The sequence below is a fragment of the Cavia porcellus genome, unplaced genomic scaffold (assembly GCF_034190915.1).
Source record: "Cavia porcellus strain 051 isolate PalLab524CR breed Dunkin Hartley unplaced genomic scaffold, mCavPor4.1 scaffold_14, whole genome shotgun sequence".
Lineage (NCBI taxonomy): Eukaryota > Metazoa > Chordata > Mammalia > Rodentia > Caviidae > Cavia > Cavia porcellus.
The window spans coordinates 48,867,044-48,889,391 of NW_026947497.1; the positions used below are offsets into that span (position 1 = coordinate 48,867,044).

The following is a 22,348-nucleotide window of genomic DNA, read 5'->3' on the forward strand; positions in this document are numbered from 1 at the left end:
ATATCCATACTCAAATATAATCTTTATTCTTAAAAAGAATAAGAATAGTCACAGTGGAAAAAAGCAAGAAACAGCAAGGTGATAGATAAATGTTCCAACCACAAACTCAGTCTTCTAGCTAACCTGACTTGGTAATTTCCCAATGCTTTTAGCGTAATACACAAAATCCTTAATTCTGGTGTTTTTGTGAGCTTCTTCAGCCCATATTCTCCAATATCCATGCTCAAGTCTCATGGCACCTTCCAGATCTCTGAACACTAAAATACTGAATTTCACTCCATCACTGAATCTTTTGTCTTATACACTTTTACAGCATGATGACTCTCGGCCAAACTCGTTAGCTCCTTGGAGCAAAATTCCCTGGTTTTCATCATCTTCTATAAAGACAGATGTGCACAAGTAACCTACTTAGCTGATGAGTGAGTACAAAGATCCTGGGAAGAATTCTACCATATGCCACTTTGATAATAAGTGGTAGCTATTTGAAAGAAGTTAGGGTTTACATTGCTTTCTAAGCCATTTTTATGCAATATAACTAAATTGCCTTTTCCAAGAAATTGTACCCTCAATGCTGATGGCTTTTAAAAACTGCACATCCTTCTGAATGAATGACTCATGAATTAATACCAGTTGTCTCAAGATAATTGTGTCCACCACCTGTCCTCAAGACATCTGCTGGCCCTGCTTCCAGTCCACAGCCATTGCTGAAGCATGTAGAGCTTCCTGCTGAGAATTCAGATAAACACAGTATAATTGGTGATACCAGGAGTCCCTAAGGGTTCATTGAGAGAAACTTGAATAAGAAAATTCACTAACATCTGTATAAAATTAGCGTTGGCCATATAACTGTTATAATTTTGCTTTCTAAAACAATATTATATGAACAATAGAAAATACATTGCTAGCATGTTTTTGCTGAATGCTTTTCTCACCTACTCAAAGCTGAAATAAGTACCTCTAAGGTTTTAACAAATGAAAATAAAATAGGTATGGTGAAATGCAGTTTAATTCCACTGCTGACTTCAGGCAATTGAGAAGATAAAGAGTTTCATCTCCTCTGTAAATACTGCTGGCATAAATAAATAAGCAGTATTTCCTTTTCTTTGAAAGCACTTTATCTCCAATTTGTCTGCCAAACTCTATTCCTTGTGGAACAGTCAAATCTAAATTACTTTTTCCTGAAATTCTCTTTTAGAATGCTGCTTTCTTTGCAGTCATGATATACCCCATTGTTGGGACCGTGTATTTGTTTCAAATTCACATTAATACACCTCAATAGGGCTCTGTCTATTTTGTTTAACATGACTTTTTTTGGACCTAATGCAGTGTCTTCCAGGAAGCTGTGAACACTTTAGTAGTACTTATTTAGCAAATAAGTAAATGAACCCAGGCAGTGGAAGCACACTTCTCTGTGAACCCTTGACAGAGACGCTGTGCCCTACAAGGAAAGTACTTCCTCCTCATTTCCAGCCCACTACTGTATTTGCATCACGAATTTCCCCACAGGCCCATATTTCAAGGGTGTGTCTCAATGAGATGATAAGAACGGTTCTAGAAATCCTTAAGAAGTAGGGTACAGTCAGAGATTTTATATCATTGGGAACCTCAGCCTCAGAAGGCACTGTGGAACCTGGTCTCTTCCTGCAGGCATCATTTCCAGCTGCCAGGAAATGAGCTGCGTCCTTCACCACGAGTTCCCACAATAATGAGCTGACTTGCCATAGGCCCAAGTGCAATGGGCCAACCAGCCATGGGACCTCTAAAACTAGAAGCCAGGGTAAACCTTCACTTTCTGTAAGTCTACTCGTCTCAGATATGTGTTATAGCAATGGAACCTGACTGACATGGCACACTGTATTATGACTTGTACAATCACAGGTGTGCATTTTGTCTTTCCTTCTAAGCACTAAGTTCATGGATACAACTGTGACTCTTCCTTATCTTTCTTTCTAGAACATTCTAGAACAGAGGGCATCCTCAGCAAATATGTGCTGAGTCACACACGACCCATTACATGTACTCCACATATTCAAGGATATCTTGTACATGTGTAGAATGCTCTGCATTTGGAATAACAACCCATAAGAATATTTAAATAACCATTATGACATACTTTCTTCTAAGCATTGCTTTGCATGTGGCGTCAATTTCTTTTGTAGTGCCTCTCTCCTAGCTTTGTGTAGTGTTATTTTCATATAGGCTTTCACCAACATTCATGATGATGTACCAGGAATAAATGTTTAAATCAGACTAATGTGTATCATTAAAATACAGGTTTAATGAGAATTTCTTGTGAAATTCAAATGAGATTTTGAGATTCATATCTCAGCCAAAGGCCTTCAGGTTAAAAACAATCTTAAATTCATATCCTGAGACAAGATTTTCCCATTGAAATTATTTATCTCTTTGTCGTACAATATTTGGTTCCTTCTTGTAACAAGTTGATTCAGTTATTCAGTATTTCGTAAGAGATTCACCTCTTATGCTTTAATGCCTATATTATATATTCGGGCTTCATTAACGTTTACATGTCTAGAATATTTTGTGTTGAACAAACCAGTAAATCTAACTTTTGCCTCTAAACTTAGACGGGACAAGAAATGCATATGTAACTGTGGATTTTTTTTTTTTCAGTCGTATATATTTCCAAGGAACTAGTGAGGTCACTATTACAAACACACACACACACACACACACACACACACACACACACATACACATCTCCCAACTAAAAAAAAAATCATAGATAACATCAAACTCATCTCTTTGCTATCTCTTTACTCAATAAATCATTATGCACTCTTGATTAGTTATCCTGTTTTTAAACATGATGAATTTTACTTACCATCATGATATCACCGCATAGCCACTCTATCCTAAAAAAATCGTATACTGAAGCAAAGTAATAAAATCAGTACAAACATAAAAATTTGTCTCTAGCATTATGTTATGCTTTCAAGTAATCCAAATGGATACCTCTGGTTAACTTTCCAATAGTGAATGTGGTCTAAATGTTTTTCTTTCATATTTTAACTTCACAGATGTTAGCTTTCATAATGGCACAGATCTTTTAATATGAAGATAAAACCTCTTAAAAAATAAGTACCTACTCTTCCTAGAGACATGGACTGAGTTAGACAGTAACACCAGCTTTTTACATTAGATTATATCACACTGTATATATTCTAACATGTACTGCAGCATTTGATTTAATTCATGCAGCTCAAAGAACACCTTCCAATGTTCCTTTAGAACTTAGATTTTGGCTTCATATGTACGTCTATCTTTTTAGCTAGTAAAACTTCAGCAGAATTTAATTTAAATTTTTCAACTCAAATACCACAGTCCAGTGCAAGACTTATATAAAACATGAAAGTAAGGAATTATATATTAAATTTATTTCATAGCGAATATGACCTGTTGGTATAACTGACAGCCGTCTTCCATTGCTAAGTGAACCCAGAGACTGTGAATTTGATGGGTTTTGCTGCATTCCACATAAATCATGAAGCGAAAACCGCTGTCCAAGCATTGTGCTCAAATGTACCACCCAAAGGCTGCCTCACATACATATTCTATATCTGGCAAAGACAGAGACACAGAAGAGCAAACCTGGTCCACGATGTCATTTACTTTGTCGCGTTCACAGTCCAGGATCACACGCCGCTCTTTTTTTAACTCCAGATCTTGGAAGAGCGAGCGGTAGGTCTCATCTTTCTTGTCATTGTTGATGTTCCCCACGTTGATCGCAGTCACCTGCCATTTCTTCTCAGCTGCAGAATCCAGCACCGCTTGCAGCGTGGACAAGCCTTCAAGGGCAAAAGAAAATGATGACTACTCAAACAACTCCTATGTGGGGCATGTAATTACCAAAGTGCGCACAGTCAACGCTGATGTGTTTGTATAACTGTGGGGATGTCGACCTTCCAAAAATAAAGCTGTGATCTCATTAATGTCTGCTTCCCATCAAAAACTCATGATTTGAATACTATCGTTCTAACCAAAATGTGATGGGCATTATCTCTTTCAACCCTGGCAGCTACATTTTGAATATAACTGAAGTGTGATATATTTAATGTCTCTGGCTTGGGTGAAGTTAAAGGATTTTGCAAACATTTCTTCTTCTTATAGACTGGCAAAACTGTTTTCTTATATGCCTGTCTATCACTGGATAGTAATATCCTCAAGGAATTCAGTACATTTCAGTGACAGGTAGCTCTGTGACCCCATGAGAAAAATAGCCAATAATCTCCACGAGGCTATATAGTATTTCCTCCTATTGATTTGGTTCTGCAGTTTTATTGCTTTTTTTTTTCTTCTGCAGCCTTCCAGTTTATTATCGTCTGTTATAAGGACTGATCCCACTGCAGTTACAGGGTCTGCCAGCTCCACGTTCTCTGGTACAGATACTTTGATTCCTAAATCCAAGATGACTTTACCACTTATTAGCAATCTTGCTTATAACAGACATGACTTAGAGAGATTTTATCATTTTAAATTCCCCAAGTGTTTTCTCATATTTAGGACCAAGAGACTTAACAGCTACAGGATTTATTTCCTTATGAGTTCAATTTGCAGGTTAGCACTGGAAAAGCCAGTCATAAACTCATCTCCGTCACCACTCTCACTAGACACAATCAAGTCAAGCTCCGCATCTATATGAGAAACAGCAAGTCAAGGTTACTGAAGACATTCTAAAGTCAACATATTACCCTCCTGATTCCAGAAAGGCCTGCATAGTTCTCAAAAGAATAGTGATTCTTTTTTATTTCTAAAATGTATGATTAGCCTAATATGATCACATAGTCTATTACCTAAAAACAAAATTTTATTTAAACCTTTTTACCATGACAAGAGATATATAAATTATACATCTTGCCAGCCAGACACTACCTCAATTAGAAAAAAAAAATATTGTTAAAGTTATTCAGTATTAGCCAAAGAGTTTATATGATGGGTCTAGAAAACTAGGATGCTGTCCCCACCAGAGTCTGTGTCAAGGACACAGGAGCCAACTTGGAGAGGTTGTCTTCAAATAAGGATAAAATATTTGGAATATTAATTAGAATAAATGCAAAAGACTAAAAGACACAAGATACTTTAAATCTATGAAGCCATAAAAAAATAATTATTAGACTCTATTATTAGAAGTCACGTGCTTTTCTTCAATGGATCGGAAACAATTAATTGTTCTGAAAGCTAAGGAAGAAAATGAACATCTACAGCTCCTTCCTGAATAAACTATACCTTGGGTAACAATGAATTAAAGGTTGATCTTTTAATAAATACTCCAGCTAATTCCCAATGAGCAAATGTAGATTTAGATTTATTACCATTCTGTGATGCCTGCTAAAGGAATGAATCAAGCAGTGATCATCAGGGGCTGCTCACAACACGAACAAGGGGCTACAGAGACCACTATAGTCTCTAAATGAAGATATTCAGCACAACCCATGACCTCTAAGGCCACCAATTTAGACCTGAATCACATTCACCTTCCACTATCAGTTTATAAGAAATATACTACAGGGTAATGTCTTTAACACTGGGTAAAATAACATGATGGTGATTACCTATTCCTAAAAAAACTGCCCAGAAAAGAGGGCTATAGAAGAAAAAGCAAAGTTACTCATCTCAGTCACTGATAAAGCTGGGTTAAGGATGCTTAAGTGGGGAACACAGTGGTACACATTGGTCACTCATGCACTTGGGAAGGCTGCAGGAGACCATGAGTTCCAAAACATCCTGGCAGTTAATTCTGCAACTTCCGGCGACACTGATCCACAACAACAAGGTGCTAGGCGGAGATGCAACTCACAACTATGGCCCTGGGTTCCACTCCTAACACTACCAAAATAGTACTTAGGGGACTTCCTACTATTCTAGCTGTTATTTAAATATTTCATATTTCAATGAACATGAAAAGTTAGCTTGATTTCAAAATGAACAAAAAACTGAAGTTCAAGAATATCAAGTTTTTGTTTTGATTTTTTAATAGAAAAATACAATTAGTTTCATGTTCCTAGTCTTATAAAATTAAGATGTTGATAAATATGAATTTCTCAAGTGATAATGTGAAAAGATTACATTTCCATTTGTCAGATATTTGGAAATAAAGTATAAAATTTTAAAACTATTCCAGAGCCCCTATGAGCTCTGTTCATTCTGGATAAATTAAATGCTTCCACGCTGTAATTCAGTTGCCTTCCTGTCTCCATGATCAGTAGAGGGACGACATTCCCAGGGGTGGTCCGGTCTTAGCAATTCCACAGCTACCAATGTGCTTGAAAGCAACAATCAAGTTTGTCTGTCCAAGCAAGAAGCAAAACATCCACATTTCTAACCCCTCTCCCACTCTGCAGGTCCTGGGTTTCCAACTCCAGTCATTGCACATCTCCCTTTGCTAGCTTCTCAAGAATATTTAAGAATCCCTCAATGATGTTCTTATGCACTGCATGTTTTATCAGACAGCAACTCTAGGGCACAGCCTTCATTCTTGCAATAAGTTATTTCATTTGTCATGCACTTCACATGCCACCTTTGGACAGACATTAAAATGAACTATAAATGCAAATCCACTTAGAAGCATTTGAAGAGATTTCAGCAAGTGATCGTATTAAACTTAATATTTACTGGCAATACATTCTGCTGCAGAATATGGAGATGATGCACAGTCAAAAAGGATGGAGATTTTAAATGTCTGACTTTCACACTTACTCATTTTAGGTGCTAAAAGTAACTTAAGTTCATTCTGTCTCTGTCACTCAGACTCATGATTAATGTCTTGTAAAAATGTCGTCTATTTATTAAGAAACTGAACTGCTCAAGTAGTGCTGTGTCAGTTTTGATGGTACCTGAGTTTATTCAGAAGACACTCAATAATTCTAAACTGCCTCCCAAGGAAAGCCAGAGGTCATTCACAGACCATGGCACAACCCAACAGGTAATGTGAAGGTTACAAGCCATGGATCCGTGACTCTGCTATTGTTCTCTGATTACCAGCCCACATGGCTCTTCTTCAGTAACTGTAACAGACGTCTCAGCCTCTGTGCACCTGACCTCCCCCCTCCTAATGACTATGTAGAACTTTTGTATGAAGTTTGATTTCTTTATAGTTACTAATTTTAAATGCATGGATTCCTAAAAAATGATATAATATGTGTTATGATCATGAAGGTGAAATTGTCCTGAATACATCAGTAATAACGCAGATTCATGATGATCATCTCCCACTGTCATTTTCTAATTCCAAGAAGAACCTTGTTACTGGTGCTATGCTTGTTCCTTGTCCATGTAAATTAATATGGAAATAGCTTCATGAACACATTTATCCAAATGTAAACTGGTATGGACCCTGAAAACTCTACATTAGCATAGTTTTACTTAAAGCTACCAGCAGGAGTATTAACTATAGTAACCATACTACTGTATTGGGATACTCAGTTTCCTGATTTCTTAATGCTGAATTTTATAGAACAAAGAAAATTGTTAAGATACAGAACTCTTCATCTAAAAATAGAAATGAATTTAAAAATATTTTCATCTAGTAAATATATCTAATAGGTAGTCTGCAATAAAGTTTTCAAGAATAATATAAGAAATGAAGTTAAATACTTACATGTACTGAATTTTCAGATGTTTATATAAAGTCTAATTTTAGACTAACAGCCCGACTATGATATTATTAAATTGCCCTAATTTTTCATGTGCCTATTGCAACCACTGGCTCTCACTGTATAAGCTACTGATAAGTGAATGTCCTTTTGAAACTCAAAAGAATAGCAACAGTAAGTAACAGCTTCCTCCAGAATGATGTGAATGACACTGAGAAAGTCACAACTTTTGCACAGAGGGCGTCCTGGTGTTTGTTTGCACATGAGAGTAAAATTTAACATGATGATTGAGAAAGGATGTATTTCATTCATGCCATGTCTGTATTCTTAAAAATAATTTGTTCCATGTAAAATTTGCTGTGTTTGGTTAATATCCATGGTCACTAAACCCTGGCTCAGAATAAACTAATACAGCATTCCTTCATCAGCTTCCTCCAGAAACTCAGAAAAGAAATTTATATTTTGGGAGCATTTTTGTTCCATGTGCCATGTTTTCCTTAGAACTAAAACCAAAGTGCTTTCCCCGCAGGAAACAATTCTTGCTCGAAATTAGCATCAAGACATAAAGATATTTTATCTATTCCCCATGAAATGCATTACTTTACCCTGTTGGCACTAAACCAATACATAAAAACCACATTTTAATTAATGGTGTCTTCTGATATACCACATATATAGCTAAAGATTGAAACTAGAACATTTGGGCCTGGGGATTTAGCTCAGCGGCATAAGCGCCTGCCTTGCAAGCAGGCAGTCGTGAGTTCGATCTCTGGTACCGATAAAAAGGAAAAAGCAAAAAAAAAAAAAAAAAAAAACTAGAACATTTAGTGAACTCACAAAGGTCACACTGCCCCACTCTTGAAGATGTGCTGAAACACTACCTCCTTCTCTCTCAGGAGTCATAGGACACATCACTTAGGAAGGATGAGTCCTCAGTGCATCCTGAGGATGCCCATGCCTGAGGGAGACAGGACATTAGCAATCCTCAAAGGTCACCCGGCCTCAGTCCAACCACCCCTGCCACCAACACATTTAGATTAATCAAAGATGCTTCTGTCCAGAGACCAGAGTGCCTTTGTTCACCAGTGGGATACAGGCTCTTAACTTGCTGCCCACACTGGACAGAAGGTCAGGAAGTGGGAACGACTGATGGCAGTCAAGAAAGGTGAGATGAAGCGTTTTGAGATGATTTCATCCTCTGCTGCTCTACAATCTGGGCAGAATGTCAGGGAGATTTTCATGTGTGGGTCCTATGGTACTTCTCTCCCAAAAAACATTCATTTATACATTGGGCACCATTATTCAAGGGGCTATTGACCTGATCCTGACTATCTGAAGAGGAAAGAAAGAATATTGAACACAAACACCTAATGAAGGAGAAGGCAAAGGTGTCATATCAAGATCGGATCAAATAGTTTGAAACAGTGGTGTGTAGGGATACAAGCTGAGAGATGAAACCATGGAGGCTGTTTTTCAAAGTATGGCTAAGATGGATAAAGTGAACAAAGGTGCCTTCTCCAAATCACAGAATGTTAAAGGAAGGAAGAGCCTCTCTGAAACAAGCGGAAAGGAAAAGGGCTGAGCCCAAAGGAAAGAACGAAGTTTACATGAGCAATGTATGAGTGACTTTCTGAAAAGAGTATAAAGTCAAAGCCATAAAAATTAAGTCATTATAGAATAAGAAAATAATCAGAGAGCAATAATCCCATTTTCGTGAGCCAAGTAAAACATTACACAAAGGTCAAGTCTTTTGCCAGTGTTTTGAGATTCTTACACATTTATCTCTGAAAATAGTTTTAGTTGAAAGGCCAGTGTAATATCTCTCACATTAAAACATCAGAAGCTCCTTGATAATACCTTGAAAATGTATTCATAAGGTCATTTGGCTTTAATATATAATTACTTAATATTATTATCATTCTAATGTTCTTCGCTCAACAGATATACTTGACTCAAATCAATTTGTATAATTTAATAATTGTAGATTATCTCATCACTCCAATTTCACTTAATTTTCCCAAAGTATTAATAAAATCACTTTAAAGCATCCCAGATCCTCTCTGCTAGTACAAAGCTCACTCATCTTCACTCCCAATTCTATGACTCCCATTTCTCTCCATTTCTCTTTTCACATACCAGAATCTGTCTTGGTTTTATACCACCTGTTGTCTATTGAATGGTCTCAAAAGCTCAATTTTAAACAGAGGGAATAACGGTGAGGGTGACAGTGAGATACGTTCCAAAACTAAAAATGGTACCTTCAGCCTTGGGAAATAACAATGGCTAGATCTGATCTTTAGCTCTATCAAGGAAGATTCAGTTTCTAGTATTTCAAAATGCACAGACGGTTACATAATCCATAGAGGAGCTTCGATCATAGACCACCACTCTGAAAGGTTGAATATTCAGGTACAAACTGCACATCTAAGGTACTGACCTGCATCTGGTCATTGCCCTCTTGTGTTTACAGCCAGCCCAAACTGCAAATAGTGCTCAGTTAGATGACCAAGTGGCCTCTGGAAGACAGTGCATGAAGCACTTCTTAACTGACAGACTCAACATCACCATTAATTGTGAACTGCACTAAGTCATAGCAAGAAAAATAAGACGTCACTTTGCGAGGGAGAACAGTGTAAACCTGAGAAAGTGATATATAAACCAGATGCCAAGGAGGACTTGACACAGGCTACTGATATCTGAGTGAGAGCATGGCCATCTGACAGAGGGAAAGGTCAAATGGATTTGGCCTGAGTAAGAAAGACAGCAGAATACACCAGAGAATTTAGCAGGATCCAGGCATCAGGAAGCCTTAGATCCATGCTAAGAACTTTTCTTTCATCCCTATCATATGTGAAGCCACTGAAGTGCTTTAAGAAAACGATTGAAGTTGTCAAAGGAAATCAAACAATAGCTCTGGCTGCCTGGTCCAAAATTAGTTAAAGCAAGACACATGTAGCATGGGAGAGATGGGGAACTGAACACAGGGGTTTCTGGGATGGGCGATGGTGATGGGAAAGAGGGGTGACTGGAAATAAAATGCAAACAGTGACAGAAATCATATCAGCAAGGTGAGAGGGTGAAAGGGGCTTTAAAATATACCCAGGCTCCAAACTGGTTTCAACCAGATGAAACAATAAATGAACTTTAAAAAGCGATGAGTGGAAGGGGGCCCAGAGACAGAGGGAGAAAGAACAGGGAGAGGGAGGGGGATAAGGAGAATTCAGACGTGTTGAGCATTTGTGCCTACTTCCTCTGAAGAGCACCAAAAACACCTGCTATGGAAAAGAATATTTAAAAGAGCAGTTAACAAGAGTAAAGACTAAAAATAACTCCATCGACTCAGTTTTATAAGCTCTGCTATCACATTAATAAGAAGTATGCTTCGGAATCATCTAGTGCACTGGGATCCATATTTACTATAAACTGTACTGCTTCCGTTTTCAACCCCTGTGGGGACACCAGAGCACTGCTTCTCACAGCTGAGAGGGAAGGTGTTGACACAGCAGTTTCTCCCTTAGCTGCAGAGTACTGACGGTCTCTTCCCCACACTGCTGCCAGGAATGGCAGGACAGGGCAGAGGGCAGACACCTCACTGGAGCTCTCCTGAGTCCATCTCCAGCAGCCAAAACCTACAAACAGATCAATGGAGAGCTGATAGGCTGGCTCTCTTACTGTCTGCCCTTGTGAGTAACAAGGTGCCTTCCTTGGGCAAAGCACCCTTCTGCATTCCATTTGTACCTTTGAGTATTCCAGGGAGCAAGCCACTAAAGGACACTCACTGTGGGACTGAGCTGCACTGGGACAGTGGTACCTGGCTTGTGGATATTCTCTCTGGGAACATTCCCAGAAAATGTTTCTCATCATGCAAAGGCCTTAAAGATTCCCAGAGACCCAATTACGCATTGACAAATGGTTTAAGATCACCTGGGCTTCCCTGTCATGAAAGTCAAGCAAGGGAGATCCTTTTAACTTCCTACAAGAAATGAGAAAATCATCATGGAGAAGCTCCCCCTGTAAAGTTGAGTGTAATGCATCAAGTCTAGTGTGCAACTCAAAAGTTTCTCACTGGAAAAAACCTTATGGAGTTGTATAGAAAGGCTGGCCTGGTGTCAGACACTGTGTTTGAGTTACACCACACACAGGTTAATCACAAGCAACCCCATGTCTTCTCTACAATTTGGAGATCTTATTTTTATACAAAAGTCATAAGAATAGTGTCTGCATCCGGCAATATACAATAACTGTAAGTCACTGGAAACATTCTTGTCCATGTGTTTATGTGAGTTTCACACAAACCACTTCATTCTCCTTGGGCTAGGAATATTGCCTTCACACAATCCTCATGGATGATTCCAGAAATTTCTTTTTGTATTGCAACGGAACATCTGTACGTTGGAAGAATGAATTATCTCTGTAAATTGTACACACACTTTCTTGTTGTGTTATTTACTCTCAATATGTTGCCCAGTTTTCAAACTGCATTATTCATTTGCACCACCAAATTAAACCAAGTGATCCTTGGGCCTTCGTACACATTTAGAGTTTTGCAAAACCCTCTAAATGCTGAATGCAAGTGTTAAATTTTGGCCCATCATAAGACTTTTGGCTTCCTGTCACTCACCCCTGTCACTGTCATAGAGGTACGCAAACTTGTCCCACTGGTAGTACTCGATCAAGCTCAGCAGTGCTCCTTTGAGGTCAGGTCTCATCTGAATGACGAACGGGTGTGTGCCATCTGTTGGGAAGCTGGGGGTGATGAAGGAGACGTGCAGAGTCCCGCAGAAGGACGTGATGGTATTGACAGATTTCTTGTCATAAAACCCAAAAATCGCATAGACGCCTCTTGAAAACTGGGAACAGACTGGAAAAACAGGAAAAAAACAAAAGATACATCACTGCAATTTGCATAGGATCACATCATGGATTTGTGTGAAACATTATCCTTTATGTAAAATACAAAATCATTAATAGATTGAGGGAAACACAGAATTCATCTTAAGGATCCATTAAAGCTTATGAGCACTTATTTACTCAGCAGTACTGAAGGAATTCACAGAATTGCAGACCATAAAATGCTATAATTCTGGCTATAAGAAAATGCTTACATTATGGCTTAACAAGCTGCAAAAGCAGAAACATATTTTGGGACAGTGACATAAAAATGTACAAGAAAAAACCATTAGTTATAAGAACAAACTCTAGTTTCCTAAGATTTATATACATTCATAAGAGCTCATTCCCTGCAAAATCTGATTCCTTTAAAAGCTCTATCGTATTTCAGAGGTTTTATATTAAGTCAGTGTGCATACAAAGAGTTCTGATGTTACTCAAAGTCTCTTTGAGAAGAGTACTAGCCTCAGTTGCATCACAAAAACCAAAAAGAGGCATTAGTACACATCATTCAGCAGCCAAGTAGCATTCAATGAAGTTCAGGATTCCCAATATTCACCTTCCCCACAGACCTAACTTACCTGTATGTTCCCATGCATAAGAAAAGAGAATATGAGCAAAAATTTTGACTATAGATTCCCATTTTTAACAGAAGAATGATATCATAGTAAAGACTCCCCACTCATCACACACACTTTCCTCTCTCTCAGGGGATCCACTTTCGTGAATTGCATCTGGCACTACCTCCCCCTTTCCCTTCCCCAAGACCAGTCCACGGCAAAATCCTGCTCAGTGTAACACAAAAACACACTCAAATGTGCTCCACATTCTCTTCTCACCATGCCAGCCACCCAAGTCCACCAACAGGAGACATTTGTATTACACTGTGCCTGCTATAATGCCTTAATATACTAACTCATTTCTTTTCAATGAAAGACCTTGAGGTAGAAACTATTCTTTGCAAATCACTGATAAGAAAATTGGCATGCAAAGAGATGAAGTGATTTATCCAAGTCACACAGCTAGTCAGGGATACATGCTACCTTAAAATATAGGCATTCGAATTCCACACTCAACTAATGGATCACATGTTACTTAAATAGAAATCTGTATTAGTGATACATCCATCCAACTGCTGGACTATTATTTCTTCTCAATTTATTGTCATTCCATGCAGTTCTTCAAAAGGATAAGCATTTTTCAGAATGACTTTCTAAAACATAAATTTGATATTCTGTTATTTGTCTGTTTTCATCTCTCTCTCTCTCTCTCTCTCTCTCTCTCTCTCTCTCTCTCTCTCTCTCTCCTCCCTCCCTCCCTCTCTGTCAGAAGTCAGAGTTACTAAGACCAAGACTGTCCTCTCAAACTCTATAGAAACCATAATCCTAAAACCACTAGTACAAGTCAATTAGATGGCTCTGAATAAATGAATGGCTGCTATTTTTCCCCTTTAGGGACCATTTCAATCCAAAGAATAGAAATCCGCTATCCAAGAATACAGTATAACAACCCACACATAATATCAACCATCTTACTACTATTTGAAAGATAAGGACAAAGTAACATTGTATTTTATTTCCTTCACCAAAACAGTTTATAGAAAATAAGTTTTCTTTATAAATAAAAATATTGCTAAATAGATGCAGATTCTAATTATCAATCTGACAATTAATAGATAAATAGCAGTAGTTTTAGTAACTTAGTGCATGAATGAATTGAAAGGAAGTCAAGGTTAACTATTTCCTTAGATGGTCCTTTTCAAAAGAGATTTCCATTTTCATTTACATATTCTTTGGTACTCAATCAACTTTTGTCCCTGTGAGGTCAGTTTCTGGAATGCGAGGCCATTTCTGTGGGACGCCAACTATCCAGTCCTCTTTCAGCACCATTCTGCAGGTGGGCTGTGTAGTTTAGATCAAACTGGTTGTTCACATCAATTTTACACCTTAACACATGCCATAACACACTGAGATCACTGTCACTGATCCATATCTTTTCTTCTTTCCTTTGTACAGAGATTGGAAATAACCTGTATTTTCTGGCTCTGTTGTCCATTAATTACGTGCATGCCAAAAATTTTCATAGGTAAAACCCTTCTAGGAGATCCCTGCCATGATTCTTGCTTTATACAGGGGCATAGGTAATATGTATACCTTAAATTCACTCAGATTTTTGTGAAATCTTACATCTAAAATGATGAAAATGTGACATATGGAAAGTGAGAATTGGTCTAAAATTCCAGAGTCTACTTTTTTCATTTCCTGGAAAGTGTTGGCACGTCATCCACAGACAACAATAATACCACTCGATATGATTTATTAGCAAAACTTCTCGTCATAAATGAAGAGACTTCTACAATGGAAACATCAGCCTCAACTTCAGCAGGATGCTTGATGGCAGATGCCACTGTTCGAACTCACAGATGATCTCATTTCCCACTTGTTTTAGGGTCTGGCATGGGGTGTCAAGGGACCTCTTAGTTACTGTGAGCATCTGGAAATCTGGCCTTCCATGAACCACAAACACAAACCGTACATACTCCGGAAGAAATTACAGCTCATTTATCTCATCAGGCCTTTATTCTCCAGGCTATTCAGCTACATCTCCAATGACCATTATCTCACAGCCTGGACCTTTCTCTTCCTCATAGCCTGTCTTGGTTACTTTATGCTCGTCACTGAGGCAAAATACCTAATGCCCAAGTTGGGAAAGGAAAGGTTTACAGTTTTTGGAGGTTTCGGTCTACACTCAGTTGACTCCAAGACAGGCGGGCATGGCTGGACCGCAGTTCATGGCAGCTGCAGACAGCAAGCTCGAACCAGCAAAAAGAAAGACACACCTTCTTCCTGCCATTACATCACATCCTGGCTCCACCCCTAGGTGGGTGGAGCACTGACACCATCAATCCAAGCGCTAGGCAATGAACCAATCACAAATACACAATGCAAACTCATGAGGCCTGGGGGACACAAACATAAACCATGACATACCCCGTCCCCCAGAGTCCGCTCACCTCATTCTTCATGTTTTTGTGACATGGACACAATTGCCCCTTGACCTATAGCTACAGTTTCTCTGGGTATTTCTTTCCCAATGTTCACTTCCCTCACTTTCCTTAGGCCAGTCACTAAGTGTCCTCAAGCATGATACAAATGGCATTGATATCAATGACCAGGAACCGGAGAGTGCTGAGGAGCTCGGGGGTCTGGCGTACCGGGAGCATCCGTGGAGAACCACGCATGCTCACCACACAGACATCCCGGACTGCGCTCCTCTTGCTGCCCGCACCGGGGCAGCACAGAATCAGGAGCCTCTTGATGTGGTACCCGGACAGCTAGTTGCTCTGCTTTAGAATTATTCCTCACTTGATCAGAAATGAAATTACTCCTCTCACGTTGACTTTTCCCCTACTCCCCAGAGATGGCTTCAAATGCAAGCCAATCTTCCTCTAATTTCAATCCCTCTTTGAAAGAAGGAAGGTTTATGACCACTGAGAAAATCCAAAACACTGGGTAAGAAACTCTGAAAATAATTGCAGAGATGACTTTCTAAAATGAGTTAGGCAATACCAGACTCCTACAAACAGCTGTCACTGCAGGCAGAGTAAGGAACAGAAAGTCTGTTCCCACTTCCTGGCCATGTAATTATACTGCCAAACGGTGCCATAAGACTCTGAAATGATTAGGCTGATTAATATTAGAATTGCATTGATGACTTTAAATTCAAACCTGATTGCAAAGAAGTTGGGAAGATGTACTGAGCTCTACTAGAACTAAATATTTAGTATCAACTTTGAGAACTCAGCAAAGGCAAGTCCTTCTACAAGACACTTTAGGTCAAGCAGCAGAAATGATAATCTCCCGGGTGTAAGCAACTTGCTGATTATTTCATTTTTTATTATAAGCCCAGATGGTCTCAGCCAATAACAGTGCTGATGGTGCATCCCACGCGTCTTTTTCTGTTGGGTCGTTCTGCTCATTGGTGCTGCTAATGTAGCAGACACGACACAGTCTGGAAAACTTTGCACGGTGATTTAGTAGGAAGGGAAAAAATGTAGGCATAATTTTTTTTTATTTTACATATTTATAAGTCACCATTCACATCAACAAAACAGCACAGGTTGCTTTCTAAGCAAAAATGGCCCCTTTCCCCTCTGCAGGGTGTAGAGTCTGGTGAAAGTGACAGCCTTGCAGAATATGGACTCCAAACTATGAACACCAGGGCAAAACTGCGTCTTGCATTCATCACTAAACTTCCGACATGATTTCCTCGTATATGAATGCGCCTAGTTTGCTACTGAAATTTCCCTAGCACTTGCTACTGAGGATCTCTTAGTCATTAAATCCAACGACCTGTTTCTTGGGTTTTAACTTTCTTAATTTCCCTGAATCTCTTAATCAAAACTTTGAGTAATTAATCAAAACTTTGAGTAATGTTCTCTCTCTCTATCACTACTAATCTTATCTTGTTCTCTTCTAATTCCATCTCTACACTGACACCAAGTAAAATCCTGCCATCTTGGTATATTTTCTCTCCCCCTGAATAGCTTTTATGACCTTAACGTCTTTTCTGTTATTCAGATGTGTAAGAATCCTCCAACGGTTTGTCTCCTAATTGTTTGTTTTCTTACATTGTATGTGTTACCGGTTTCTTCCCTTTCAGCAAGATCAAATTCCAATTTTATTCACATTTCTTCATCATGTTTCATACTATTCTTGTAGCCTTTTTACCAAGAAAATACATACTGCCAATAGTCTGTGTGGTGGGCTTCTAGTAAGGGAACAGGGAAGGACAGAGCAAAACAGATGACCACATGTTCTTGGCGTCAATAGCCTGTCTCAGATCTCCCCCCATCCTTAATTGTCTCCAAAAAGAAAACTTCTAATTCCACATAATTCCAGCTGATTCCATGAAAGTAAGAAGACAAAACTAAAATTTTTATCCAGACAAACCACTTTCCCCACTCATCAAATTATAACTATTTATACTCAGTAGCTCGGGATCATGAATTTACTACTTTTCTTTGTCCTGTGCATGCTCTCCATGAACAAGGTCATTTCATTCTCCTTCATTCACATCAAGTTGCCCAAGTAATTTTAAGAACCTACTACGCTCTGCTGTGGACACTGTACCAGCATGAAGCGTGACAGGTCCATTCCCTAATTACAGAGAGGGCACAGTGTACTCTGTGAACTTCACCTGTATCTCCACCAACCTTTTCTCCATTTGCTTCTGATGTGCCGAGCTGCATCCCACTTCTCCACTCTCCTTTCAATTTCCTCTCTTACCAACTTCCCGAAACACACCGTACAGATTCATTTTCCAAGGCTTCTTGTTCTCACCTGCCTTTATGCTCTGTATTTTAGTGATCTTCTGCCCCTCCACAAAGTCAAACTCAACTTTCCGTTCAAGTGTTTCTCCATCTTCCATCATCATGTCAGGTGCTTATTTCTAATGCCCTGTCATTTACTGAGAAAATGATTACTATAAATTTGTCATATAGTATAATTTGGCAGGAAAGTATTCGCACCAAAATTTTGCATTGATTTACTCATTACCATAATTTTTATTAAAATCCTCAGTTCTTCCAAAACCTCAAGAATGATACTTCTTGAATAAAAAGAAGCAAGGGAAACTCATGGAAAACCTCTGTTTTATAAATTATAAAAATGTATAATTTTATCTTCCGTTTAAGTATCGTGGGGAAGTTGTTTTGCATTCAGGAATCTTGGGGGTTACCACCTCAGGTTTGGAAAGCCAGAACTAAAAGCCCAAAAGTGAAACATCTGGAATAGGATCTCGATTTTGTCATTGTCTAGTTGGACCGTACTGGACAATTTCTCTTCTTCCTCTCTTCTCAGCACACTCATCTGAGAAGCAGAACACTCACATGACCTCCTGTCTGCCTTACCCAACACTCAAAATTAAGGAAGGAAAGTTTATTTAGCTCACTATTTGTGGAGGTTTCAGTCCATAATCAGCTGACTCCAAGGCAGGGTGGCATAGCACCAGGGCAGCACTTCAAAGACAGCAGTCAGTAAAAGCATCCAGAGTTTATATTGTACACAGGCCACCCCTACTTCCAGGAAGGGTGTAGCACTCACAAAATCTTCCTGCCCTCCTCTTATACATGATGAAGATGTTTACAAAGTAAGAACCCTGGCTCCCTGCTGAGTCTCTCAGTTAAACTTCTAAGCTATTCAAGCTGACACAGTGTATCAACCAGAACACCTGCCCTCTTTATCTTGGGGCAGGAAGGGGTGGTTAAAGAAAGCAGAGACTGGGAGCAGTGCTGACAGCCTGCAAGCCTCTGGCTCTGTCTTCCACCCTCACCCCCACTTTTATTCCATGTCGTATTACCTATTAATCATTCACCAGACTTTTGCCCATATTTACTTCTAGCTTAACATTTACCAGGAAACAAGCACTCTGGGGTTAAAATGGAGCCCATCTTTCAGGCTAAGGAATACTAAGAATGACTCCTGACTTCGTCCCTTCCTTCATCTCCAGCATGCGAACTGTGGCCAAATACTGCCTGTCTGACCTTCCCAGCTGTGCCACTCTGCTCGGCTGACCCTGCCTGGATAGAGCCCTTAAACATTTATTGATTGAACTGCTGCAATTCCTTCATAATATATCTCTTTTGCATCAGGGCTGCTGTCGCCCTCCTGCTTCAGGTCCTTCACAGTGTCCTCCTCTGCTCAGACAGTGGGACATGCAGAGGCCAGCGCTCAGGTGTGGTCCCACTCACTCCCCATTCCGAAGCCATCTGCATGTCTGCCTATTCGTTTTATGACTGTCTAGTTTTACTGTTAGACTCTGAGTGCATTGAAAGTATAAAATGTCAATTATCTAGGTATCTATCCATCATCTATCACGCACCTGTCTGTGCCTAACAGGTACTTAGCACACAAGAAGTAAGTGATAAAAGCCACTTAAGAAGTCACCCACTGTCCCATGAAAGCCATCCTGCTACCATCTTAGAACACAGCTGCCCACTCCTGCGCAGTGTCTGGATTATTCTGTGTGTGTGTGTGTGTGTGTGTGTGTGTGTGTGTATTTGTGACCATCCTGAGGACAGGAGCTAGGGTAGGAACAGAATAAAAGATGCTGGATCAGAAGCCCAGCTCTGTCTTGCCTTTCGGGACAACCTATTAGGGGAATCATGGATCATAAGACTCAGGTTTTTAATCTACTGAATGGGGATGCTGTCTGCCTTACTTAGAGATTTGATAAAAAGTAATGCACAGGCAAATGCTTGAGAAAACACAAATTGTTAAATAAAATTTTTATTGACAAAAACCCAAACATAGTGATTCTTATATTCTCTACAGATTTAGATTAGAAATTTTTATAAGCATGGGGTCATATATTTGCTGAATAAATATATATTCAGAACAAATTTATTAACATAAGTATAAAACAGGCCATTGTGATAAAATTTCATTTACTGAGATATTTATGTGATCTTCTCATATCTGCACATCCTCCTTTTCTGTCATTCTACAAAATAATGAGCTTAATTTAAAATTGTCAATCAAATTAATTAAGATTTTTGTTTTAAGTTCTTATTTCCCTGGGCCTGGGGGACTGAAGCCAGGGTCTTAGCCTGACCTATATCCTCAGTTCTCTCGGGTTTTTATTTTGATCACAATCACTAAGTTTTCCTTAGTGGGCTTGACCTTGTAATTGTCCAGCCTGGGCCTTCAGAGTGCTGGGGTCAGAGAAGTCAATTAGTTCTCATAATAAAAATAAAATCAGTATTACTCCAAGACAGCAGTCTTTGCCATTGTACTAAGATATCAACAGGTGGAAAAGTTGGTACCAAGAGAGATGTAGCCACCAGCCTATAACCTACTGGATTCATGACGCAACCGGAAATGTCCCTGAAGACGGAACCTGTCTTGGACACAAGTGGATAACATCTTATAACATCTAAATATCTGCCAAAATTCCCTGATTTTTCATTTATATATTTCAAATGAACTCTACAAGCTTTAAATTTTGTAACAAGCAAAATGTATTCCTTTACACATGGACTTGTAATGTGTGGTATATCATGTTGTCCATGAGAAAGCTTGCAATGTGTTAAAAATAGAATGGCAACTCCATTATTCTTAGAAATGTAGGTCAATGAGACACTCTGTTCCTAAATTACCTCTTTTCCATTATTAGGGCTGGTTTTAACCTTTCCTTAGAGGCTGAAGACCTTTTTCCCCACTGATGTGGGCAGGTCAGCATCTTCTACAAAACTCTTGTCCCTAAATCCTGCACTTTGGTCTGCTCACTCCCCATCTCAGAGCCCCCACTACTCCCGATGCAGACACTCAGTATAAGGCTATTGAATGCCACACCACATAATTCAAGAAATAATGCAAATAAATGTGAGGAATGTTAAGCACGCACCCTAGGAGCGTTTTCTACAGATTACCTTGCTAGTGGTTTTGCCCACAGCCATGCCACACATCTTAAAGGTGATGGTAAATCACTCCGCCACATTGTCTCTCAGTTGCTGAGGACTATGAAGTTGCAACAACCCACATGTTTCTTTCTCTCTCACAAATATTTACCCTTCCTGACCTTCCTGTTACACTGAGTGGGGTGAGAAGTAAGTTTATGGGTGTTGCCATATCATATGCTGCTTTCAAAATCTATAACATTTACTTTAGCTTCATTCATCACCCAAGGTAGCAGACAGTAGCAGAACCAGCTGTAACAGGCAATAGCTCTCATGTGAATTTTAATGATGGGTTCTGGACACATAAAACAAGAAAATTACCACCACTTACGTAAAATGCTATGTCATAAGAGCTAGTCCATTCTTCACCTGTGGGACATGCATTTTCCTTGTGATGCATATGCACAGTTTTGGCCTCTGCAAATCCTTGCTTGCCTGAAGCTCTGGGGTAGTTCCGGGCACGCCATGTCCAGGCGCCACGGAAGCTGAATGGGTTTCTGCAGCCCTGGCACCAAATCCGGCTGTGACACCAGCCAGCTGCGTGTTTCTGGCAAGTTGCAGATTTCAAAAGTCTCAGTGACCTCAAAAGACCCATTGAGCTCAAACGTGGGCCTGAATGGCTGAATATCAATGGGAAGAATCCCGGAGCATGGCAGGGAGTGCACACTTATCACCCAATGCACACTTCCTCATGTGGAGTGTGAGACACAACACACCTTCAAGGGTCAAACTCTTCCACTGTCCACAGGTGGTGTTGCCAGCTCCTGCATTTCCTCTTTCTTAACTTTGTGTTTCTCCTCTTCTGCTTCCCCTTGTCCTGTTTCCCTCAGATTGTTTTATGCTTCTTCTTCACTGTGCCCACTCTCAGGCTTAGGGCCTCAAACCTGTCTAATTTCATATCTGACAGTAACTAGACTGCACAAAACTGAAGCATTTCATACTTACCAAGTAGACTAGATGGTATTTCAGTCCAGAGCAATATTTTTCTGTTTATGACAGGTTTCTTTTTCAAAGATTAATAAAAACATACCTAAATATTTATACTAAAAATATTTTTTCTTCGACTGACATGCAGCTAAAGACGGAACCCCAGGCTTTGCTGTTTGGCTGTCCATAGAGCCAGTGTGGTCACGTCTTGCTGGGAGGTGGCTCAGAGGCTTTCTGAAGCTGTCACACAGGACTGCTCAGCTGGGAAGGTCTTTGTGTATGGGCCACAGACTTTATTAACATACAGAAATTAGGTTTTAAAATGAAGAGCTTATTGAATGTCACCAAATGAAAAATTATGTCAATGTATGAAATGTCCAGACCATTAGCATCCATCCCTAAATCACTAAGGAATCCGAGGATCTGGTTCAGGGGTTCACATGCATGGGGGCATTAAATC

General features: G+C 39.4%; 1 protein-coding gene across 5 annotated transcripts in view; it reads right to left on the minus strand.

Moving 5' to 3' along the window:
• The window catches only part of Gria2 (glutamate ionotropic receptor AMPA type subunit 2), a 132,421-nt gene that overhangs the window by 52,686 nt on the left and 57,387 nt on the right, over positions 1–22,348 (minus strand). For all 5 annotated transcript variants that reach the window (XM_005006795.4, XM_003476981.5, XM_003476982.5 and 2 more), the window contains exons 3-4: positions 12,235–12,474; positions 3,613–3,809 (exon numbers count right to left, since the gene is read on the minus strand). In XM_005006795.4, coding sequence (XP_005006852.1) covers positions 3,613–3,809; positions 12,235–12,474 — 437 coding nt within the window. The remainder of the gene's footprint in view (positions 1–3,612; positions 3,810–12,234; positions 12,475–22,348) is intronic.